The sequence below is a fragment of the Saccopteryx leptura genome, chromosome 10, assembly GCF_036850995.1.
Source record: "Saccopteryx leptura isolate mSacLep1 chromosome 10, mSacLep1_pri_phased_curated, whole genome shotgun sequence".
Lineage (NCBI taxonomy): Eukaryota > Metazoa > Chordata > Mammalia > Chiroptera > Emballonuridae > Saccopteryx > Saccopteryx leptura.
Genome location: NC_089512.1, coordinates 64,470,349 through 64,492,760, shown reverse-complemented (window position 1 = coordinate 64,492,760; position 22,412 = coordinate 64,470,349). Strand labels below are relative to the sequence as shown.

General features: G+C 39.3%; 1 protein-coding gene across 1 annotated transcript in view; it reads right to left on the bottom strand.

Moving 5' to 3' along the window:
• Positions 1 to 281: 281 nt before the first annotated feature.
• RYBP (RING1 and YY1 binding protein) overlaps positions 282 to 22,412 on the bottom strand; it is a 79,664-nt gene continuing 57,533 nt past the window's right edge. The window contains exons 3-5 of the mRNA XM_066350650.1: positions 5,160 to 5,336; positions 4,449 to 4,547; positions 282 to 4,025 (exon numbers count right to left, since the gene is read on the bottom strand). Coding sequence (XP_066206747.1) covers positions 3,773 to 4,025; positions 4,449 to 4,547; positions 5,160 to 5,336 — 529 coding nt within the window. The 3' untranslated portion in view covers positions 282 to 3,772. The remainder of the gene's footprint in view (positions 4,026 to 4,448; positions 4,548 to 5,159; positions 5,337 to 22,412) is intronic.

Here is a 22,412-nt window from a genome sequence, read left to right as displayed (position 1 = left end):
CTGCAGCACCGCCTGGTCAGACCCAACCTCAGCTTCTGATAAACAACTCAAATTCTTAGCCTCCTATTCACACTAGGAATATTCTAGAGGCTCAAAATCTAAGTTCAAAAAGTACCTATTTCTCTAAAGGCTAAAATCTACACACACAAAAATAGAAGACTTCAACGTAAATTTTACTATTTATTTGTGAAAAAACTACAAGCAGAATTCATAAATAGACATTTCTATTTAAAGCAGGAAAATGATAAAGTGGTTTCTAATAACAGTCGTGCACATGCCAGTAACAGGAATATATTAACATCTTTTATTTGCTAGACAAAGAGCAGTGTCCAATATAAATTTTCCCAAAACATTTAAGACCTGTGAATTTCTGACCAGTTCACAAAACCACCAACTGACACTTTAGCATGAAGAAAAAAACAAACCTAAGACTGTTAGCTCTAAAGACTTTACAGAGCAGAAACTTCCAAAAGCGTTATACAAGCTGTCTTTCTGGGCAAATGAAAAATATAGCTCGTATAATACATTAACAAAAATTCACAAGATTATGTTTTGACATACTTAACAAGCATTCTCTATTTGTCTCCAACAAACAAAGCTAAGGAAATAATGTAACCATCTTTACACAGTAAATTAAGGTTACAAGTCATACACAAGAACAGAACTGCTTGCGCATTAAAAACTGTTCAGCTCCATTGTCATACTCTAAATGTTGGCTCTTAAACCACTTTCGGTTACATACAAGCAAAGGTTATTATATATTCAGCAATTAATAAATTTTCAATAATTTAAGATATGGTAGCTTAAAAAAGTAGACTGATAATGGTCTTGATAAGGCAGGTGAAACATCTTAGTGGAATTAAATTTACAGAAGCTTCTGCCAATGTTTTGTAATATCTAGAATGAACCAAAAGGTTTTGATTAAAATGTTTTGTGGGTGTTAATGTCTTTACCTTTTTAACTCTATAAACAGAGTATGTCAAGTGCACACACTGTGTGTGCACGCGTGCACCGGTGAAAGATCACGTGGTGTTAAAACAAATGGAAACTTGCAAGTGTAACACTGTGCTTTTGTTTTGGTTTTATAACCTGCTTACTGTGCCACTCACTGAATACCAAGTATTTCTGGCCCTCTTTAAATATATATCTTTCTAATCAACACTAGTGTTTTTACACACTGCCTATTAGATGTAGGGAAAACTGCAAATGCAGGAAGTAAAATGAATTCCATTTCCAGAATGCATGCCTGAGGGATCTTACCGATTTCAGAAAATAAATGCCTGGAGTACCTACCACCACTACCGCAGCAGAAGACACAATGTCAGCGAAAGGACTGGCCCAAACACCTGATTGCCAAGGAAAAAAGTTCCAGTCAACGGCAGGCAGTTTCTATCAAAATGTAAGTTCATCCCACCTGTTCTAAAGCAAACCTCCCTTTCTTCACCCCTCTCCATCCTTCAATTTATCAAGGAGGCAAAACCGAAAAACCAAGACATTGGCAATGAATTAATTAGCAGCCTATGAGTAGCTGGTTAATCAGCTTTTTTCAGTGAAGTAGTAGGGGTCCAATCACTTTACATGAAACCAATTTTGAAAAACAGTGTTTCTGAACAAAGTGCATACCAATACTTACTGGTTCAAAAAGCAGTGCAACACGAGCTTGGTGACATCTTTCTTTTTAAAAAGTTAATTAAAAAACTTAGCAATTTCTTATATCTCTGGCAAATAAATATGGCTGACTAATTTACCCTCCCTGAGACCCTTAAAAAAAGGAATATTAAAACTTTAGAAGGAATATCTTTGCAATATCCCACTAATATTAAAATGTGGATTTAAAATTCATAGTCAAATCACTATGTATTATATATTCTGATGCTTACAGAAAGCACCCGATTTCCTTTGGCTTATTAATAAATACGTGAAAAATGTATTTAAAAAGATAAGCGTAGCTTGCATCCCAGATACAAGCATTGTTTTTAAAAAGAGGGGACCACTGTGCATTTGAGGACCACAGCAACAAACAGCACTGCTTTATAACCTTTGTCTTTGAGAACAGAATTTAAATTACGGTACAATTGTGACTACAGAATAGCTTTAATGTAAATGTGAAAGGAACCTTTCCTGTTGGCTACTCAAATCAAGCTGTTAATTCTTCTTTTTACTTGTTGCCTCCAGACAGAAATTATTTCTATTCCTAAAAGCAAACCAGGTTTTTCACACCAAAATGTGGTGTTTCCTTATAAATCAGTTGACCTCTCATGAGTCCCTATGATCAAATAAAGAAAGGTGACATCAAGTTCCAGTGCCTGAAATGACTTTGATGTCTATGAAGTCTGGCGTTAAACGGAAGAGAGACCCTAAATCCAAATAAAGCAAAATTAAAGTAAAAAATAAAAATATGGGGAATAGAATTTTAGTGGACTTTATTTTTTTTGTAAGACAGTAAAATAAAGAGAGAGAGAGAGAGAGAGAGAGAGAGAGAGAGAATACAAACTTTAATCAGAGTTTACTCAGCTATCTTTATGTAGAGGAAGACAAGACCACTGCGAAATGTCTGGACTCAATGTGTGGCTGATAACCTCTATTCCACCAGTAAAATAAATAAAGAGTAAATTTTAGAGAGAAAAAAGAATTCTCACAACTGAACTGGTAGGGTAAAGAAAAGGAGGGAACATGACACAAATTTCCATTGCAAAACTACCACAGCAATGTCATGAGCAAAGTGGAAAGAAACAGGGATTTGCTTCTTGTATGGACCAAAAATACAGTTTAGACAGTTTCAACCCTAAAACTAAGACAATTTACAAATTTACCTCAGACATAAGTAGAGGTCTGGAAAATGGATGGAATTCGAGATATAGAATACCATATTTTCAGCTTATGTAAGAACAGCAATGTTAACATGTAACCACAATTTACATGAATACTTGGCATTCTGGAGCTAGCTTAGTTACTTCTGAATGATCAAGCCTCCCAACTAACCTAACCACCTGTGATTTGTCAGTTATTCCATTGCAAATGCAGGCTATCTGGAGCAGTTGTTAAATTTGAGATCACATTGTTTAAAAATATATATTTTCATATCATCCAGTATTCTTTCAACAGACCAAGAGTCAAGTTACCACGTGGGGTGGAATATACTTCACGTAAGACTGATTTTAATTTAATGTCAGCTCTTTCGTAGAAGGGACTGTCCCAGATCTGTAACTGTTCAATGTTGTATTCACTTCACAGTGTATCAAGCACCAGCGTTGCCATGGATTGGTTTCAAATAACCCTTTATATATAATTTTATATTTATATATATAGTTATATCAAAACTGATAGCACATAGTATAACTGGAAGAAAGAACTAAACTTAGAAGGGTATGCTGAAAGGATGGAGTCTGTGAACACAATAAATAAAAGTTCCCTCCCCCTCCCACCCCACCCCCCAACGAAACAAAAACAAGAAACCAGTTGTAATGTACATGGAAAATTGTGCACAGCAGATTTTTTTTTTTTATAAAAAGTAGATAAGGAGCACATCCAATTATAAATGATTGTTAGGAAAATCATATAAAACAATGGAATACATAAAAGTGTCAAGAGTACTCGTCAGGGTGCGAAATTCCTTGGTGGCCAAATGCCCATGGCAAGCAGAAATTATCCTGGCAGCATCACTAACAGGTTGATGTCCACAGAAGATTCTCCAGGGGTGTAAGCAGCATGGGCAGGTAGAGGATTGAATTTCATACCCTGATTTATAGTTTCCACAATTCCCTGTGCAATTTCAGAAAGATTCATCATTTACTGCTGACATGTCGCCCTTTGGAGTGGAGGAGCGGGAGGAGCCCTTGTCTGTGCTCTCCGACCCAGAGCTGCTCTGGTTCTGCTGTTCTGACCCTGCACTGGAGGTCACTGTGGATGACGATGTTGAGGAGGAACGAGTCTTTTCCTTAAAGTCTGTGATAATGACGGTGACGTTGCCCACAGTTACTGCCAACTGCTGCGCGGTGCTCCTGTCCACGTTTTTCAGCCGGGGCCTGAAAGCAATGCCACAGAGGAACAGCCAATTAAGCTATGGATTAAAAATAATTTCTAGCACACATCATCAATACACACAGAGATTTCATGACAGTGTGGCAATGAATCTAAATTGTCATCACACATACCATAGCTTACCACAAAACCTGCTGATTAACCTTAGCAATAACAGAAACCACCAGCAGTTAGCAAAGCTTTGGACCACTCCAAAATCATCAATTTGTCTCCTGTTTTGGCCACAGTGATTTAAAAAGTCGCGCGTGCGCACGTGTGTTTGAAGTTAACTGTCTCATACCTACACCTACTTCTTCATCCCACCCCTTCTTAGCCTACAAACCCACAGGCACAAAACCATCTGGGTTCTTGATTATGACTAAGTAAATCAAAGCAGCACTTTAGTATTCCATTCTAGTTTCAAATACCTTGAGGTGTGATTCAATTCGCTGGTCTTTGTTGTAGCATTTGCAGACTGTATACTGTTTGCTTCGCTGGGAGGATCTTTCAGAATATCAGACTTTGGTCTAAAAGGGGGGGAGGGGAGTACCAAAAGAGGCATTTAAAAGATATCTTTGATTCACCTGCAAAATAATACAGTCGTCCCTTGCCATATCGTGGTTCACTTTGCGCGGTTTTGCTGTATTGTAGATTTTTAAATTGTATATATCTAATTTTCTATTGGAGATTTTTGCTATATCGCAGGATTTTGTAGTACACAAGTATTTTTATATATTTATTTTAATTATTTTTGCAGCAAAATAAGCATTTTTCTAGTCTAAAAAACTTAAAATATTAAAATATATAAAAATATTAATTAAAATATATTAGTATTCACTGGTGAGTACCCATATAGAATTTTATATGTTATTAAAATTATGTAGGTTTAAGAGTGTAGAAAGTGTTTATGAGCACAGAAGTGTTTATAAGAGTGTGGTAAAGGTTAGTAACAGTGTGGGGAAGGTTTATAAGAGTGTGGGAGGGTTTATAAAACCTTAAAATATATATAAATAAAATAAATATAAGATCGCCACTGCGCGGATTTTCGCCCACCGCGGGGGTGGGGGGGCCCTCTGGAACCTAACCCCTGTGATAGACGGGGGACCCTGTATACTGTGCTGAGTTATCCAGGGACTTACTTTGTTTTCTTGTTGGTATTTTTCTTGGTCACACTAGGACTAATTTCCTTATCTTTCTCGGGTTTCTCTTTGTCTTGCTTTTCAACCTTCTCCTTCTTCTCCTTTTTCGGGGGTGGTGGGGTGGCATACTGCTGTGCCACTTGCTGTGCCACCAGTTGAGAATTGATTCGAGGTTTTCTAAAACGTTCAAGGAAAGAGACTCAACATTATTTCCTTTATAAATATTTCTCCCAATTTTTATGTTGGTGTCCTAATTGCTTAGGTCAATTACATGGTGCTACTTCTATATTACTAGTTCTATGTTACATGGTAGAGTCTAAAAAACCTTGCTTCTTTCCAACTCACTTTCTGTACATTTACCTTTAATAACATAGACATGTGCTCACACAAACAGTAGAAATGTCTTCCAGCCAATAAAAAAAAGGACACTGCTTCTAAGCGTGTCCAGAATACTACTTCATTTGAGCTATCAAGATTATACTGACTAACAGCTTTCAAACACTCTCTCTGCAGTGGGTTAATCTCACTTTATTAAATGGACACTGGTAATCCCTTGAAAAGAGAATAAAATTAAAGTGTGACACTCAACTCCTCAATCTAATTATTCCGACTTGGTCTGCTCCTCTGCAACTCTGTGACTGAAAGGACAGCACACAGAGCAGTGAACAGTTACTGCTTCGTACCAGCTCCCAGGGGGTGAAAACTGAAAGTCACTATAAAAAAAACCTTAGACAAGTGATATATTCATTGTGATATCAACCATTATGTCCCCACCAATCTCCAACTGACACTGGCTCTTAACACTATTGTTTACAAATTGTAAGTGGTGCCAAAAACTTCTCACAATGCTTGAACATGCAGACCTAAATGAGAAAGAAAGAAAGCCTACCTACAGTCTCTATACAATATTAATTTCCAAAGACAAGTCCTATCTAGATCTACACGTACAGCATGACAAACTCCTCAAACACAAATAAGGGAAGCACACATCCAGATGGATCCATTCAGGAGGTGAACCAACTGGCTGCCACAGTGTAAGGATACCCTGCAGTCCCTACACACAGCTCCCTCTCTCTCTTGCCCAGATGGAGGACAGGACAAAATAAAAAACAAACCTAGGAAAACAAAGCTTTCTTAACTGATTCTGGCTTCTTCTTCTTCTTCTTTTTTTGGGGGGGCAAGAAAATAAAAAGTAAATTGCTAGATAAACGATACACTGACCCCTGAAAGTACGTTGCTGGGTTACTGGACCACCTCTTGTGAGAAGGCAGGCAGGATGAGGAGGGGACAGATACTCACTCGAGAAGTATGACTGTGTTAATACAAGATAATCACAACTCAAAACACTTCACAAGCACTTCCTGGGGACATGGCAGATTAGCTGCCTATACGGATTACCAAGCAGTTTAAATCAGAGTGCGATACACTAACTAAGACTCTGCCCGAGTTAATATAGTGGTGCCTTGAGATACGAGTTTAATTCATTCTGTAACCGAGCTCATGTCAGTCAACTCGTATGTCAAACAAATTTATCCCATTTAAAATAACTGAAATAGATTTAATCCATTCCAGCCCTGTGAAACATCCCCAAACCATCTTAAATTATGAAAAAGACATGTTTTTAATTAAGAAATACACATGTATACTTTACCAATGCAAAACAAAATATATGAAATAAAAGAAAAAAGTGTTATTTAGTACTTTATTCTTACCTTGGAGACAGACAAGTGTGGCTAACGGAGGCGAATGGTAGAGGAGGGAGGGAGAAAGGGATGCAGGCACTGTAGACACGTAGACTAAAACTACTTTCTTAACACTAAATGTAAACTAAAACTGCACTTTCTTTACTTAAAATGAAATCACAAGAACTTAATTGTAAAAAAAATGCACTTTCTTAACTTTAAACTTAACCTAAGCTTAACATTACCTGTTTTTCATTTAATCATCACTTTTTGGCTGCAGTTTCAGCACTTTCACTTGCAGGACTTTTGAATAAAAATCTATGCAAAGAGGCTTGTTTTATGGCGGCCTTTTAAAATGTTAAGAAAATGTGTCATTAAAAAGTGAAGCACGACCAGTTGAAACTTTTTCTGGGTATTTCTTTTCAATGAAACTTGAAAGTGTCTCCCACATTGCCAGCTTGTCTTAAATTTCACTTGTAGAAATCACTTCCTCCGACTCTACCTCCTCCTCACTACCAATCTCTTGCAGAAGCTCTGTATGTTGCATCATCTGTAGCTCCTTCAACTCCTCAGTTGAGAGTTCCTCCCATGTTCCTCGATGAGCTCGTTTACTTCAACCTCATCTACCTCCAGACCCATCAACTTTCAGAGAGACAAAATCTCCTCCAACGCTTCTACCTCGGTCTTGGTCTCGGTCTCTGGTTCGGATCCTTTGAGGTCCCTGTCTGCAACAACATCAGGACATAACTTTTCCCATGATGAGTTCAAGGTTCTTCTTGTAACCTGTTGCCATGCCAAGTCATAATGTGTAAACATATCACGATGTTATAGTGATCTTTCCAAAACTCTCAAAAGGTTAGAATTGTATTCTTAGTCACCTCAAAGCAGTGGCGGAAAAAGTGCTTTGTGTAAATCTTTTTAAAGTTGGAAATGACCTGCTGATCCATAGATTGCAAGACTGAAGTCGTGTTGGGTGGGAGGTAGAGGACTTTCACGAATTTGAACTCATTGAGAATGTCATCTTCAAGACCAGGTGGGTGGGCTGGAGCATTATCAAGGATTAGTAATGCTTTCATTGGGAGTTTATTTTCTGGAAGATATTTCTTTACTGCAGGACCAAAGACGAGATTTATCCATTGAATAAAAAACAGCTGTGTAACCCATGCCCTAGCATTGGTGCGCCACATAACCTGCAGTTTTCTTTAAGAATCTTGTGAGTCTTAAAGGCTCGAGGATTTTCAGAAGGATACACTAGCAGTGGCTTTACTTTACAGTCACTGCTAGCATTTGCACACAATGCAAGGGTCAGACGGTCCTTCATGGGTTTATAGCCTGGCAGCTTCTTCTCTGCGGTGATGAAAGTCCTCCGGGGCATTTTTTCCAAAACAATCCTGTTTCGTCACAGGATTGAATACTTGATACTTGTTGGGGGATGTAGCCTTCCTTCGTGATAAGCGCAGCAAAATGTGCGATGTACTCCTCAGCTGCCTTAACGTCAGCACTCGCAGCTTCACCATGCCTGAGCACCAAGTAGATGCCAGATCTCTTCTTGAAATTTTCAAACCAGCTGTGACTTGCCTTAAACGTATCTTCTGCTGCCCCTTTTGAGGTTGATGGTTCTTTCTTCTTCAAGTCACTGTAAATAATACGTGCCTTTTCACATATTACAATCTCTGTCACTGTATCTCCTGCCAGCTCTTTCTCTTCCACCCACACCAGCAGAAGCTTCTCCATTTCTTCATGGATATTTGTCCTTAACTGGGACAGAATTGTAGTTCCTTTCACTAGATTTGCACTTTTGATGGCATCCTTTTGTTTAAGGACGGTACAAATTGTAGATGTACTGCGGTCATACAGCCTTGCCAGTTCAGTCACTCGTACACCACACTCATGTTTTTCTATTATTTCTTGCTTTATTTCTATCGACATCATTCTCTTCTTCTTCTCACCACTGTCCTTTACACTCACTTTCTTCAGCCCCATGATAGCACACAAAAAAGTTAGTTAAAAATGCAAAAATGATGCAAGAACGAGTACAGAGCACGAGATTCGACTTCATTCTGCGGGTAACATGTGAGAAACGACGACATGCTGGTGTCGTGCTGCCAATACTGGACCCGTGCGCCAACTCACCAACTAGTGGCAGCTTCCTGAATCACAACTCGTATCTCAGAATTTCACTCGGATCTCGAACAAAAACACGGACCGAGTTGCAGCTCGTATCTTAAACTTCATATGTTGGTCTGCTCGTATCTCAAGGTACCACTGTACTGTGAATAAACCATTAAACCTTTAGGAAAAACTACACCTTGCAGGGGAATTTCAAGGGAGCCAGTATATATAGTTTACTCCAAGGAAATCTCACAGAGGAACAATAGGACATTTGGACACCAGTCCAAGAGTATCTCACAGACAGGCCAGATAGATATGCCTGCCCCAGACAACTTCCAGCCTAATCACCAGGCTCATCAATCAGTTAAGGGAACTTGTCTCACTCTAGGACACCCTAAAATATTCTGTAACGTTACTTACTGTAATTGCCAATCAATTGTATATTCCTCAATGGTAAGACTGGATCTTAATCATCTTTGTTGTTAACATTATCAAACTGCATAAAGAATAAGGAAACAAGGCAGAGAAAGACAAAGTATGATGAGGACTTAGAATAGAAGCCCAAGCTTTGGTAATCAGGAGGTCACTGTGGACTTTTAGAACAGGCCACATGGGATCGGGGCTGCAAAGATGAAGGAACTCAAGATTGCTAGAGGAATAATACAGAGGAAACAGGAAGCCTTCTTGAGAACAATGGTGTTGAAGTCAAGCATGGCCCTGGCCTCTACTGGAAGGGGGTGAGCAGGGTTTAAAGAGACTTCCATAGGAAAGGGAGACAGACTGTGTCATCCGAAAGAGGGATCAAGACTGAAGGCTGACAAGAGATAGGAATTAAATCATGGGACAATGGAGAGAAAGAACACACTCAGGGAAGTCCTGGAAAGGAATGAGGACAGCTTTTTGTTTTTTTTTTCTCAGAGAGGGATAGTAGGTAGAGGAGGACTGTACGAAGAATATGGAAATGAGATATCAAAGAGATTCGGAAACCAAAGGACATTATGAAATGGTGCCTAGTTTGGTGCGTAGCAGGTACTAACAGCTGTTGATGAGAAGTGAGAAAAGAAAGTTGCTGGTAATCTTACAAATTGTCCTCAATGGTGCGAGTGTGATTAGCCTTACAGAAGCTCTCAGCCACCCAGACATGCTTAGCCAGAATAGATTATTCCCTCACATGGCTAGTTTGCCAAGGCTATTGAATACTGTGAAAACAGGTTAGCACCTGCAAGTTTCTGCCACTAGCAATCATTCTCTAACACTTTGGCAAACATGCCCAGAGAATTCTTCTTCAGTCCATACATCACAATCCAGTGCCTGTATCACAAGAGCTCCAGGTACAGAAGCAAAGTGAACTCCACTTCTTCAAAGGCAGCATGTGTGTACAACTGTGTGCATGGCTCTCACATGCTCCTGAGAAAATAAAGTGTTCCTCTTCTATAAGGGCCAACCAAACACCTTCACACATGAAAAGTACCCAAAGCTTTTTGAGATCTATTACCAAGAAATATGGGGTATTCAGTAATCCATCTGTTTTCAAAATTATTGCTGTGTTCTAAATGTCATGTATATATCCTAACTAACAACTTAATTCAGCCCTCCTCCACAAAAGTGCCTCAACAACAGATAAGCACTTATTACTTTATTACAGCTGCCTTTTCAAGCTAATTTCCACAGGGTCTGGGAATGTGGATGAGATAGGAAAATACTAATTAATTTTGAAAAGGCATACAATATTTCTGAACAAAGAATATCTACACTTACTGGTTCAAAAAGCAGTTCAAACCTCTAGGAAGGAGAAGATACAGAAAACTAGCAGGGCCGCTAGTGTGAGACCCTCCTGTTATTGCACTGAAGGTGCTACCATATTTGAACCGTTTTTGCAGTTCTTGCCATCCGGCTCTTCCTTATTTCTAGGCTAATACACTATGACTGCATATGACAAAATGGACATGGCCAATCTCTAGTAACGAAACCACACACACCACCTCACTTCTGTGAAGCCAAGTTGCCAGCTTCCAGATCAGACATTACAAACTGTGACAGAGATCGTAATATGTGAAAAGGCAGACCTGAGTCACAAGCAATGTAGGACAGGTACACCACAAAGCTAGATTTAGCACAACATCCTAGAGGAGAAATTTTGTCTCCACAAGAAGGAGATAGATTAAGAAACGTATCTAAGGATTATAGTTAAAGGAGTGAGCTGAGATTTTTAACCCAGATCCATCTATGGAGGATTCTCCATAGACTCCTCTTATGAAGGTAAAAAAAACCAACAACTCTCTACTTTTGAAGCACCCAGACTGGTTTCTATGTGTACTTGTATATGGGGGGGGGGGAGGGGGGAGAGAGTCTTACCACTAGAGATGTGGCTTGAGCACTAGGTACTAGGAATGAAAAACCCAGGTCGAACCCAGGCTACAATGTAGCTAGACACCTCCTGAGAGTTTCATTACTCTCATTAGTCTCACAGCTGTACTCTGGCAAGTGGGGTATCCTTAACAGAAGGGTCAAGGACAGGAGGAACCGGAAGTTTCCCACTGCCTTTAGAACAGTGCTGTAAGGAACTAGCCAATTCATGATTTAACACTGCTGACCAATGAAAAAATTACCTCCCACATATTTCTGTTGCTCAATGGCGTTTTCTAACTGTCACACAATAAACTGTTATACAGCTTGTTTAAAGGACAGAACTTTCAACATGCTGCGGAAATCAATTCTTCAATATGGAGCTGAGAGTCTGGGTTCTCCAAAATTACCTAAGTGTCTCAGTTAACAAACCTTAAATGAGCCATTAACAGCTTCACAATATAGTGGAAAATAATTGATGACAGCACATTGCTTATAGCTTTTGGTGTCTAAGCCTCCAACAAAAACTAATTAACCAACAAAAATAATAAACAAACATAGATACAGAGAACATTTTGACAGTTGCCAAATGGAAGGTGGAGTTGGGAGCTGGGTGAAAAAGGTGAAGGAATTAAATACAAATTGGTTACAAAATAGTCATGGGGTTTAATACAGTGGGAATATAGCCAGTAATACTGTAACAACTATGTATGGTCAGATGGGTGTCAGACTTATAGGGGGATCACTTCATAAAATTCATAAATGTCTAACTGCTATGTTGTACACCTGAAATACAGTATTGCATGCCAACTATAATTGATAAATAATAGCTCTACTGTTGTTTCAATAAAGTTTACAAATAAATACCTGCTCTGAAATTACAATAATAGAATAATAAATGTCATCAGGAAAACATGTCTATTCACATTTAAACAGCTAATGTTTCAGAAAAATACAGTATAAAGTACGGTAAATTTTTTTCTAGGGGCATCTTAATTTTTGAAAAAGGTAAATTTTCAGAGTTCTAGCAGACATAAATGAATAAACACAAGTCAGGTCACACAATGAGATCTTTTGGGATCATTTTGATGTGTACTCATGCTGCTTTTGGGGAACATAGGCAAACCATATTGTTTTAAAGAGACATTTCTCCCATATACCCTTTTCCTTTTTTCACTAGTGTTCCTCAGAGGAGCCTGCCTTGACAGGAGACTACACCCAAGCCAGCGACCTTGGGTTTCAAGTCTATGATCCCATGGCTCAAGCCAGAGAGAGACCTCAGGGTTTTGAATTTGGGACCTCAGTGTCAGGTTGACAGTCTGTCCACTGCGCCACAGCCCATCAGTGTCTTTTCTTTGTTGTTTCTCCCTAAAGTCAATAATTTCTTCTCTATACCTCAGCTACCACCAACAAGCAACAAGGTAAAGACATGTCCTCGTGGTTCAGGGAACCAAGAGCAAGAGGTATCTAACAAATTGCATCTTTTCCTTGATTATACCTAGCTCTTCCTAAATTATCATTTGTGCAGTTTTCCTACTTACAGAATTCCATTTGGTATTTTACTTTACAATTATGATAAAATACCCCAAAGGCTCTGAAATTAGACAACTTATCCATCAAAAGGGAGGGGGGTTCTTTACTACTTACAAAATGTCTTAAGTCAGCTTCCATTGTCTTTGAATTCTTTGGACACTACATTTACAACCTTCCAACCCTTGCCTTGCCTTGACAATCAGTTAGTTGAAAAATTAGCAATTTCAAGAGTTTAACCACTCTGGAAACGCCTTTCTACTTAGTTCACTCTATAAGGAGCCAATAATTCCTTTTTTTAAAAATTGAATTTATTGGAGTGATAATGGTTAAAATACTCATACAGGTTTCAGGTGCACAATTCCTTAACACATCTCTGTACACCAAACACCATACTGTGTGTTCACATTCCCCCAAGTCTTTGTCCATCACCATTTATCCCCCATACTTCTGCTACCTCTCTTCCACCCCCAGCAATCACACCGCATGGCCCGTGTCCATGAGTTTTTTCTATTCTTTTTAATAGGAAACCATGATTCTTTATGACAAGACTACATCATAGTACTGTAATTATAAGGGGTCTTTCCACCATTTTCCTGTCCCTACACTCAAAAGGTCATCTATACATGTGCATTAAGCTGGCTGAAATAGATTTGCCCCACCCAACAATAACAAAATTTTTGCATTACTGATGCCCCAAACATACATATATACCAGTTGGGAATAACAAAGTACTCTGGGCATGGCCATTATTCAGTAACACTCTCTGACTAAAACATTTTAAAACAAAATGGGTAATGGTAAATCCAACCGTAGGGCAAATCCTACCTGGGTAGGGCAAATGTGTAGAAATGCTTTATTAACTGCACAATTTTTTTCTTTGCAAAAGTACCGTGTTAAAGCCTCAATGAGGTTAATATAACCGGATCTTTGAACTAGTCTGTATGCAGTAATGCGCTCCAAGTTTGCAAGCAATCAAATTGCAAGTACATTTGTGAAATACAATCCATTTTTAAATTGCGCAATGCCTGTATTTGTCTCTAAGGCAATGTAAGCGTTAAGCATCCTTCTGCTATCCCAACACCTTTCACTAAACATAAATGGCCCCTGGCTTTGATGACTAATACAGAAAAAAGGCCTACAACAACAACTTGTTTTCTGTTCATTTTACTCACTGCTACTAAGTCATTCTATTTTATTTTAATACCAAAGATAACTCAGAGGAGAAACGCTATGAGCAGTACACAGAAATGAAGAATTCTAGCTTCAACATTAACAACCATCAGATCTTGGATGCAATCAGGGTGACACTAGAATCTATGTAAACACAATAAATTAAATAAAAAGCCACCCCAAATCAAAACAAAACAAAACAAAAAACCACTGGAAACTGCTGTAAATAAACATTATTAAGAAAAAAACCCCAACAACCATCAGATCTTATGGGTACGAGATTTATCAGGATGACTGATGTAAGTTATATAATGTCTAATCACTGGGGTATATGTCTGAAAGTAATATACTATTGTATGTCCACTGTAATTGAAAAATAAAAAGTATTCAAATTAAAACATCATAGACAAAATATAACCATGGGACCTTAAAAGGTGATATAAAACTTTTTAAAAAATCTAGACATGTATAGAACAGATTTAAAATAAACAGGCTACTTTTAGGGTTCTTTCCCCTCCACCTGTACTTTTTGTTAAACGACAAACACCACACTTGATTCTCAACAATTCTAAAAGATAAATTAGACAGCCATTAACAAAGGAAGAGGGCTAATAACCCACCATAGAATCAGTGTCTCCAAACTATCAATATGATGTTCTCTCACCTACACCACACTAAGCTGAGAGCTGTTTAATGGTAATACCTTAAAATTGTGTGCCTTTTTCTTATTTGTTGTGATGTTACAGCTTAGTATTACTAAGAATCACCAATGTGAGCCAAGGCCAATGAGGAATAAACAACAGATGAGAAAATATGGTAGATAATTTGGTTTACAAGTAAATTCCCAGGAACTTTCCAGGTAAGTGCTTCCTTTGCTGTTATTTTAATGGGCTGAAAATCTTAAGCAAACACTAGACAAATACTCATCTGTTCAGCTATGGGAAGATGAAACCACACAACAGCTCCAACCTAATTCTTCCCTGATGCATGAACGTAAGACCTTGTACTAGCTGTTAGTCCAAGAGATGATGCTGCCCTTTCATCTTGCTGGTTCAGGCTCATGTTAACATTACTCAGACCTAGCTGGCTTTGCTCTGTAAAGATTAGTTAGTACTCATGGCCAGAGCTGCTCCTGCCAGTGTCAGACCACGCTACAACCAAGATACTAATGACCCTATGTAACCCTGTGACCTTCAGGGAAGCCAATCATTATCATATATGGATAATTTAAAAAGTCAACTGTCACTTAACTTTGCTAGGATCTTACATTATACGGCATTATTAATTTCCCTCTGTTCCCCAGAGAGTATGTATCTCTTCTCACTGTTCTTTTCTCTCCTACGTAGTTCTTTCCTCTCATAAAAACACTTGTCTTTATGAATTTTCTCAAATCCTTTGACTCATCTAGAATGAGCCCTAGATTACCAGAAGGGGTCTCAGTTTGCAAGCTAGGTTATTCTTTCCTACCAATATACAGTGTGTCCGTAAAGTCATGGTGCACTTTTGACCTGTCACAGGAAAGCAACAAAAGACGATAGAAATGTGAAATCTGCACCAAATAAAAGGAAAACTCTCCCAGTTTCATACCTATTCAGTGCAGTTTGATGTGGGCTCACGCACAGATTTTTTAGGGCTCCTTAGGTAGCTATCCCGTATAGCCTCTACAGACTCGTCACTGACTGATGGCATACCAGAACGGGGTTTCTCCACCAAACTGCCAGTTTCCTTCAACTGCTTATCCCACCGTGTAATGTTTTTCCTATGTGGTGGCGCTTCGTTATAAACGCGCTGATATTCACGTTGCACTTTGGTCACAGATTCTAATTTAGCGAGCCACAGAACACACTGAACTTTCCTCTGTACTGTTCACATCTTGATTGGCAGGGCTGTGGTCTTCTCAGCTTTATACACGGTGTTATGTCATCATCTGTGCATGCACACATGCTGCCACATCATCCTACAGAAACTGGAACGGTTTTCCTTTTATTTGGTGCAGATTTCACATTTCTATCGTCTTTTGTTGCTTTCCTGTGACTGGTCAAAAGTGCACCATGGCTTTACGGACACACTGTATATCCTTGACTCAGGAGACCACTCTGCTTTGTACTGGAAAACTAGCATTTCCCTTCAAATCTGACTCTGATAATCCGATCAAAAATAAACAGAAGCAAAGATATGTCATCCCCCTTCTCCCACATCTTTCCTTCCGTCATCATCACAAGCAAGGGGAGGAGAGTATGAATTCTGAGTTAGGACAGCCTTTGGACTTATATTAAGGGCCTGCTATAAAACTCATAAATTATGTGAAATGGGAATGGGGCCACACCTAATTCAACAAGGTTGAAGTCAAGATTAAATTGTTAGGTTCACTTGTTGATAGTGTATGCTCATATAGCACGCAGATATTTTCAACAAATAATTTCACTTGAAATAGAAGTTGGTTTTGCATCTCATTTGCATAATTGAACTTTCTTTGACTTGTCGTTTGCTTTTTCTGATGTTCTTGTTTAATAAAAAAAAAAAAAATCAAATGCTTTTATCAGTTCATAATCATTTTGAAATATCCCCAATTTTTGTGAATGGTATATACATTTCAAAACACCCTTTTCAGCAGTAGACTTGACTACCACGCTCTGAGCAACTGAGGTAAATGGAAAGACTTACAAGTGAATCAGGCTGGTAAGTCTTCCTCCAGGAGATGGTACTAGAGGCAGAAATACTTACACATGTTAGTGTCCTCAAGATAACAATGCTGTGTAGCAGTTAATAGCAGCAATGAGGATTTTCATTGACATAACTGCAAAATTTTCTGCATATTTCAGAGAGAATTTTGGTTTTGCAGATACTCTTTTTTAAGAGGGTACCCTTTAGGAGGACATCAGACTTCAATTGTACAATATGCATGGTACTATACTCTCTGACCAGATACAAGTTGGTTAGGAACAACTGGCTCCAACAGAACTAATATGATCACTCTTTTTTTTTTTTTGGTATTTTTCTGAAGCTGGAAACGGGGAGGCAGTCAGACAGACTCCCGCATGCGTCCTACCGGGATCCACCCGGCATGTCCACCAGGGGGTGATGCTCTGCCCATTGGGGCATTGCTCTGTTGTAACCAGAGCCATTCTAGCACCTGAGGCAGAGGCCACAGAGCCATCCTCAGCGCCAGGGCCAACTTTGCTCCAATGGAGCCTTGGCTGCGGAGGGGAAGAGAGAGACAGAGAGGAAGGAGAGGGGGAGGGGTGGAGAAGTAGATGGGCGCTTCTCCTGTGTGCCCTGGCAGGGAAACGAACCCGGGTCTCCTGTACGCCAGGCCGACGCTCTACCACTGAGCCAAACGACCAGGGCCAATATGATCATTCTTAATAAACAGCAGAATCTGAAATGTCCTTCTCTAGGTTCAAAATTAACATTATGAAAATAAAATTATCGCCTGACGAGATGGTGGTGCAGTGGATTAGAGAATTGGCCTGGGAAACTGAGAACCCAGGTTCAAAACCTTGAGGTCAACAGCTTGAGCGTGGGGTCGCTGACTTGAGCAAGGGGTCAATGGCTCGGCTAGAGCCCCCTAGTCAAGGCACAGGTAAGAAAGCAATCAATGAGCAACTAAGGTGCCGCAACTATGAACTGATGCTTCTCACCTCTCTCCTTTCCTGTCTGTTCCCCATCACTTAAAAACATCATTTTGAATATTCAAGTATCTCTTATGCCCACTTTCAAGCAGTTACTTAACATATACAGTATTTTTTCCTCCATAAGATGCACCTGACCACAAGACACACACACGGTTTTAAGGAGGAAAAGAAAAAAAAATATTCTGAACCAAATATGGTGTGTTAAAATATTTAATAAAATGCCATATTTATTGCTCCATAAGACGCATGGGCATTTTCCCCTCCACTTTTAGGGGGGAAAAAGTGCGTCTTATGGAGTGAAAAATACAGTCATTGAGCACCATTAAGCATAGGCACTATAATTTCCTGCAACTCAGGAATATATACCGTATTTCCCCATGTATAAGATGCACCTTAATTTAGGGGCCTGAAATTTGGGTGGGGAAATGTATTACATAAAGTTATTGAACTCAAGTTTTATTCATCATAAAATTCATACAACTCCTCATTACTGTCAAAATTCCGATCCATTAGCCTGCCCATCTTTATCTGAGATAAGGAATCACTGTCTTCATATATCTACATACAATGAGCGCAAAAACAAGTGCAAAAAAGCAGGAAATGCCAAGTACAAAAATCTACAACCACTGTATAAGATGAACCCAGTTTTTACAGACCAAAAATTTTTCGAAACAGTGTGCGTCTTATACATGGGGAAATACAGTAGTTAAGTAAAAGTGGCTGCAGATTTAGATTTCATAAAGCAATAGGTTTAGATTTTATAAGCCAACCTGGCAGCAACAAACAGATACTTTAGCCCAGTGGTTCTCAATGCGTGATCCAAGTAGTAGGGGTCCTCAAAACCCTTTCAGCAGTGGTCTACAAGGCCACAGCTGCTTCCCTAAAACTTTTGTTTCCCATAATAATTCTAAGACATTACTAGCCTTTTAGTTTCCAAAGACTACATGACACCCAGCACCACTCCTCTGACAGCTAATGAAATGTATATTTGTATATTCTTGTACTTTTAAACATTTCTCAGTTTTAATTTCTGGTGTGGGGAAGTATCTATAGATACAATCAACATAAGCGAAACTTCCTTGGGGTCCATAATAATTTAAAGAGTGTAAGGAATCTTCTGACCAAAAGCTTGACAACTGCTTCCCTAAAGATCATGCCAAATTTTACTCTGCAAGTCTACTTCATCACAGGAAGAGACTTTCTTTAGAAGGCAACTTCTAGAACAATTCAAGCTTAAATGTTTTCTCAGGAAAGTTTCAAAAAAGGAAACATAAAAAGCAGCATCACCTCCAGTTGCAGGTTAAGAAAACATTCTGAATAAAAATTTTATATATTAAGTAATAGAACTTTCAAAAAAAATAATAGAACAACTTTCAAGAAATGGGCTTAAGGTATTTCAACCATAAACTATAGATCTGGCTTCCTTCCATGTCCTCTTCCCTATCGTACCTAAAACAATTTTATTGTGGTCATTCAAATAGTTTAAGTAAATGTCTCGTAATAAATATGCCCTTTAGAGCTCCCACAGCATTTTTCCAAAAGCAAGCCCACTGAAAAAGAACATATGGCCCTGCTCCGTTGCTCAGAGGAGCGTTGGCCCGGTATGTGGATGTCCCAGGTACAATTTCCAGTCAGAGCATACAAGAGAAGTGACCATCTGCTTCTCTTCCTGTCTCTCCCCTCCCCCCTTCTCTCTTTTTCCTTCCCAAAGCCAGTTGCCCAATTGGTTTGAGCATCAGCCCCAGGAACTAAGAATAGCTAAGTTGGTCCCAGTGTGTTGGCCTCAGACACGAAAAATAGCTTGGTTGATTGAAGCATTGGCCCCAGGTGGGGTTGCTTGGTGGAGCATGTAGGGTTGGCCTCACTATCTCCTCTCCTATCACTTAAAAAAAAAAAAGAAAATGAAACAAATCCTCAGCAAGGGTCACTGGCAACGTGAGGCAGAGTGCCACAGTATCTCCTGGTGGAAACACATCTTTCTTCACCTGCCACATTTCTGAGGGAGAAAGCACAGAACCATAGAGCAGGGGTCCCCAAACTATGGCCCGCGGGCCGCATGCGGCCACCTGAGGCCATTTATCCAGCCCCCACCGCACTTTCAGAAGGGGCACCTCTTTCATTGGTGGTCAGTGAGAGGAGCATAGTTCCCATTGAAATACTGGTCAGTTTGTTGATTTAAATTTACTCGTTCTTTATTTTAAATATTTGTTCCCGTTTTGTTTTTTTACTTTAAAATAAGATATGTGCAATGTGCACAGGGATTTGTTCAAATTTTTTTGTAGTCTGGCCCTCCAACGGTCTGAAGCACAGTGAACTGGCCCCCTGTGTAAAAAGTTTGGGGACCCCGGCCATAGAGTGTACCCAATGTCTACACTCTCTAGGCCAGCTTCTCTAACTGTTTGGGTAAAGAAGCAGAGCTGGGCCCTGGCCAGTTGGTTCAGTGGTAGAGCGTCGGCCTGGCATGCGGAAGTCCCGGGTTCGATTCCTGGCCAGGGCACACAGGAGAAGCACCCATCTGCTTCTCCACCCCTCCCCCTCTCCTTCCTCTCTGTCTCTCTCTTCCCCTCCTGCAGCCAAGGCTCCATTGGAGCAAAGTTGGCCCGGGCACTGAGGATGGCTCCATGGCCTCTGCCCCAGGCGCTAGAATGGCTCTGGTCACAACAGAGCCCTGCCTCGGAGGGGCAGAGCGTCGCCCCCCTGGTGGGCATGCCGGGTGGATCCCGGTCGGGCGCATGCAGGAGTCTGTCTGACTGCCTCCTCGTTTCCAGCTTCAGAAAAAAAAATACAAAAACAAAAAATTTAAAAAAAAAGAAAAAGAAGCAGAGCTGTAACCCTCCTTGTGCTGTCTCCTATCCCTGTTTTACCTTTGGCATTCTGGTTTATGTTTCCAAAATTCATTAATCAGACTTTTCCTGGAACCTATTACATATATGCTGAGGCACATACTGCTATTTATGATGGATGTGTGTGGATGTATGCTCATTTTCCAAGTAGCTGATAACATTCGACAGAATAGAGTTCAATAGCCTAGGTCTTTTGTGTTTTATGGGTTGCAGCCTGCCACACAAGCTGGATCACAGACTTCACAGGTGAGGTACCTCAACTCTCCCCTCTTTATTTTCTCTTTTTCTTTTGGGGTCTAACTCAGTGACCTTGATTGAGTTACATGCTCTCTCTAAACTTCCATTTCCTCACTGGTAAAAAGATCAGAGCCAGCCATCTCTAAGGTTCTTTTAACTCAGGTACTTGTATTTAATACTGAATAAAGACAACTAAATAGAGTATTTGTTCTTAAGTCACAGGCAAATTTGCAGTTTATTCTGTTAGTAACTCATTAGCTCTATTTTAAAGTCAAGAATAAACATCATGAGGCACATCTCAGAACTAGAGTTGGTTTAGTGACTTTGATATGACCTCTCCCTCTCCCCCAAAATACAAACAAAATTACCTTTCAAAGCACATCCATTATGTAAGACGAATCACAGAAACTACAAATCTCTAAGCAAACCATATTTCCAAATGCAAATAAATCTGATGATCAATTAGATCTTTCTCCAAGAAACACTATACTAAAGCAGTCCAATATGCTCTACAAATTACTTTATAGCTGTCAAAGATTCCATTAGAATGCATTTAGCCATTTTGAAATTACAGCTCATGTCACAAAAAAACTGGGTACTTACAAAGCACACAAAAGAATTAGTAACTGTTCAAAATATAAAAATAAAAAGCAATTAGATAATTCAAAGAATCCAAGGTCTAACACATCAACTGCCTTCTTTAAGTTCTGGTTTCCTCACCTGTAAAATGAAAGAGTTTGACTAAATTAAACTAATGTCTATGGATTCCTTTAAATCTAATCCTTAAAACTAAACAATGCACACTAGAAAATAAAAAACAACCTAGTTCATGGTCAAATGATGTTATAATGGGTCTCCTAAATCACTGGTAATCAAAGCGTTCCTAAAACCTATCATCACTTCGGAAGGATATTCTAACTTACAGTTTCTTAGCCATAGCACTGCTGTTTTGGACCTCACATCTCTGCTGTGCGGGTTGTGTGTATACCTTGTAGGATGTTTAGTGGCATCCCTGGCCTACACTCACTAGAGCCAGTAGCACAACCACCCCCAAGTTTTGACAGGCAAAAATCTCTCCAGGTATTGTTACATGTTCCCCTGTTGGGCAAATCACTGCTGAGAGAACTCACTGTTCTATACAAGAAAATAAGGAAATAGAAATATTTACGAATAGGGATAGACATCACAGAAATAGTAGCACTTCTATCAAAATTTTATCAAAGATATCTGTCAAAAACATCTATGATGAGTTCATCATTCTAACTGGTAAGGTTATATAAGAGGGCAGGAGTTAGGAGGAAGAATCCTAAGAACTCTGAATGTACTAACACTGTGGTTTTATTTTACTTTTACATATTAAGTTGTATGGTCAAACTTCTAAAATATTTTTCAAGTTTTATTAAATACAGTTCTGTACTGCATGTTAGCATACAGATTCACTCGTCATAAGATATACCATTTATGTACATTGGTTAAACTATGATGTCTTTAGTAATTCTACGTATAGCTAAGCATCACGTATTTGGTCAGGAACCTATTAGTTGCTCAGATCTAAGGAATATTATTTTAATGTGAAGCACCTATTCTAGAGGAACCAAAGGTAATGTGTAGAGAGCCTCCATGTATAACACCATGAGACCAGTCTGGTCAATCACCAGACAGAGACCTTAGGAAAAACTATTTGATGATCTCCAT